This window comes from Penaeus japonicus, unplaced genomic scaffold, assembly GCF_977035675.1.
Source record: "Penaeus japonicus unplaced genomic scaffold, GWHDUDI00000001_assembly GWHDUDI00000031, whole genome shotgun sequence".
Taxonomy (NCBI): Eukaryota; Metazoa; Arthropoda; class Malacostraca; order Decapoda; family Penaeidae; genus Penaeus; species Penaeus japonicus.
The window spans coordinates 22308017-22310516 of NW_028234433.1; the positions used below are offsets into that span (position 1 = coordinate 22308017).

General features: G+C 36.8%; 1 protein-coding gene across 5 annotated transcripts in view; it reads left to right on the forward strand.

Annotated features, from left to right (window-relative positions):
- LOC122258402 (uncharacterized) overlaps positions 1–2500 on the forward strand; it is a 146256-nt gene that overhangs the window by 102011 nt on the left and 41745 nt on the right. For all 5 annotated transcript variants that reach the window (XM_086556008.1, XM_086556009.1, XM_086556007.1 and 2 more), the window contains one exon: positions 963–1089. In XM_086556008.1, the coding sequence (XP_086412134.1) occupies positions 963–1089 (127 nt within the window). The remainder of the gene's footprint in view (positions 1–962; positions 1090–2500) is intronic.

Genomic DNA, 2500 nt, shown 5'->3' on the forward strand with positions numbered 1-2500 from the left:
TAAATGTTGTTTGTTATCTAACTTTGTTTTTTGTATTTGCTTTTTTTATATATATTTTGGGGCCCATCCTTTATTATTTTTAAGAGAACCTAATATTAGATGAGATTCTGATAAAGCAGCAACATTGAAATAAAACAAATATATGTTTTCCTTCATGGGTTTATTGCCTTATTTAAGTTTTCATATATTCTTTACTATCAATTTCACTCTGGAAATGTTTTCCTGTTTTAGTTATGTATCAGTTAAGTTAAGTGTCAATCTATTTCTGCTGATTCAGCAAAAGGAATCATATTTTTATAATTACTCGGAAAATACTAAACTCTGGTTTCGCCATCACTTGTAAGAATGTCTATTCTTGATTGTAAAAAAAAGTTTTGGCTGCAAATAGATTAATTGATAAATGAAAAGAAGGTTGGAAATGTAGAGGAAATATGTCGATGCAAACATTTTAACAAGGGAAATCCTATTTAGAATGCCTGACTTTGGTTTTACTAGATAACCAGTTTTTAGTACTCGGGCATGTATATGTTCATGCATGTTTGTGCTTATCTCCATGTCTTCGAGCCAACCCTCTAAACATTCTTTCTCTCCTTCCTCCTCCTTCTCTTCATCCTACTCCTCCCACCTTCGACATCCTTCTTCCTCCCCCACCCCATATTCCCCTCCCCCACCCCACTTTCCCCTCCCCCCACCTCACTCTCCCCTCCCCCACCCCCACTTTCCCCTCCCCCACCCCCACTTTCCCCTCCCCCCACCCCACTCTCCCCTCCCCCACCCCACTTTCCCCTCCCCCACCCAACTTTCCCCTCCCCCACCCCACTTTCCCCTCCCCCCCACCCCACTTTCCCCTTCGCCACCCTACTTTCCCTTCCCCCACCCTACTTTCCCCTCCCCCACCCCACTTTCCCCTCCCCCACCCCCCCACTCCATATTCCCCTCTCCTTTCCGTCCCCCTCCTTCAGGAAATCGCCGCCCAAGAGCTCGAGACCCATCGGAAGCAACGCGATCAGCTGGCGGAGGAAGTGGCGGAGTTGGAGGAGCGAGCCAGCACCCTGCAGGCCAAGTACAAGACCCATGATGAATTGCTGTGTACGTTTTGAAAAGGTTTCGTGTATTAGGTGGATTTCCGTATACGTACATTTCGTAGGTTTTGTGAAGATTTCGTTTATGTTGTACATTTCTTATGTTTCGGAAACTCTGTACATTATGTAATTTTTGGTAAATTACCTACATTTAGTATATTTTGTTAATTTTCGTTGATCTCGTAGGTCGTGTAATCTTTAGGCTTACTAGGCCATTAATGTTAGAAAAAAGGTACTGAGTGTGTTATATATCACTAAAAGACACTATCTAAACGGAGCATTGGGTAACTACTTGTAGATATACATAATTATGTAAACATTATTCATACCATTGCGTTAACGAGTAAGCATTTTAAAGGGGGGAATATCTGGCAACGATTCTTAACAGATATCTTTTATGCATATTCACGGAACGACTAGATTACACTGTCAACAGATAAAATATGATATTACATGTGTGTGTTATTTAATTTTGCTTAGACGGTTCTAGGAAGTTATCTTATCATAATCTCGTGTTTACTCTTATCCATTATTGATCAGATTTTATCAGTTTTGTTCATTCTACTTTGTCTATTATATTTGTTATATTCTATCATTTCTATTTGTTAGATATGCTATATCATTGATTAATATTGATAAACAAGGATTTGTTTTTCTTTAGACAATTACTATTTTTTCCTGGTAGGATTTTTACATTTAATGAACGAATGGTAATTACATTTCATAATTACTGAGCATGTCCAAACTTCTTGGGTGAGATAAGATGAAAGAAGAATGTTTATAAATATTAATTAAATGTCAGGCCTTTCTTAGCAAGGTTGTTATAGTCATTTTCTGGTTCTTGTCATATTTTTTCCATCAGCATTTCCGTTATATGTATATGTTTATCCCAACAGTAGACACTCAGTTCTAATGACTAGGAATGTATAGTTAAACTCGGGTTGTAATTTCCGTAGACTTTACTGCAGAACTGTACAAGTGCCAGTGAATTAAAGGGAAACTATCTTTTGATCAAATACAAAATATCTTTTTCGGTTGTAAAATATATCTGTTGTTATTATTTGTTTGTTTGTATATTTGATGAATTGCATGTCAGGTCCTTCTTAGCAAGGTTGTTATAGTCATTTTCTGGTTCGTGTCATATTTTTTTATCAGCATGTTCTAATTTCCGTTATATGTATATGTTTTCAGTTTTCAGTTGTAGACACTCAATTTTATTGACTAGGAATGTATAGTTAAACTTGGGTTGTAATTTCCGTAGACTTTACTGTTAAACTATACAAGTGCCAGTGAATTAAAGGGAAACTATCCTTTGACCAAATATAGATATCTTTTTCGGTTGTAAAATATATCTGCTGCTATTATTTGTTTGTTTGATGAAATGCATAGTTATATAATATTAAGTTAAGTTTTGAGAT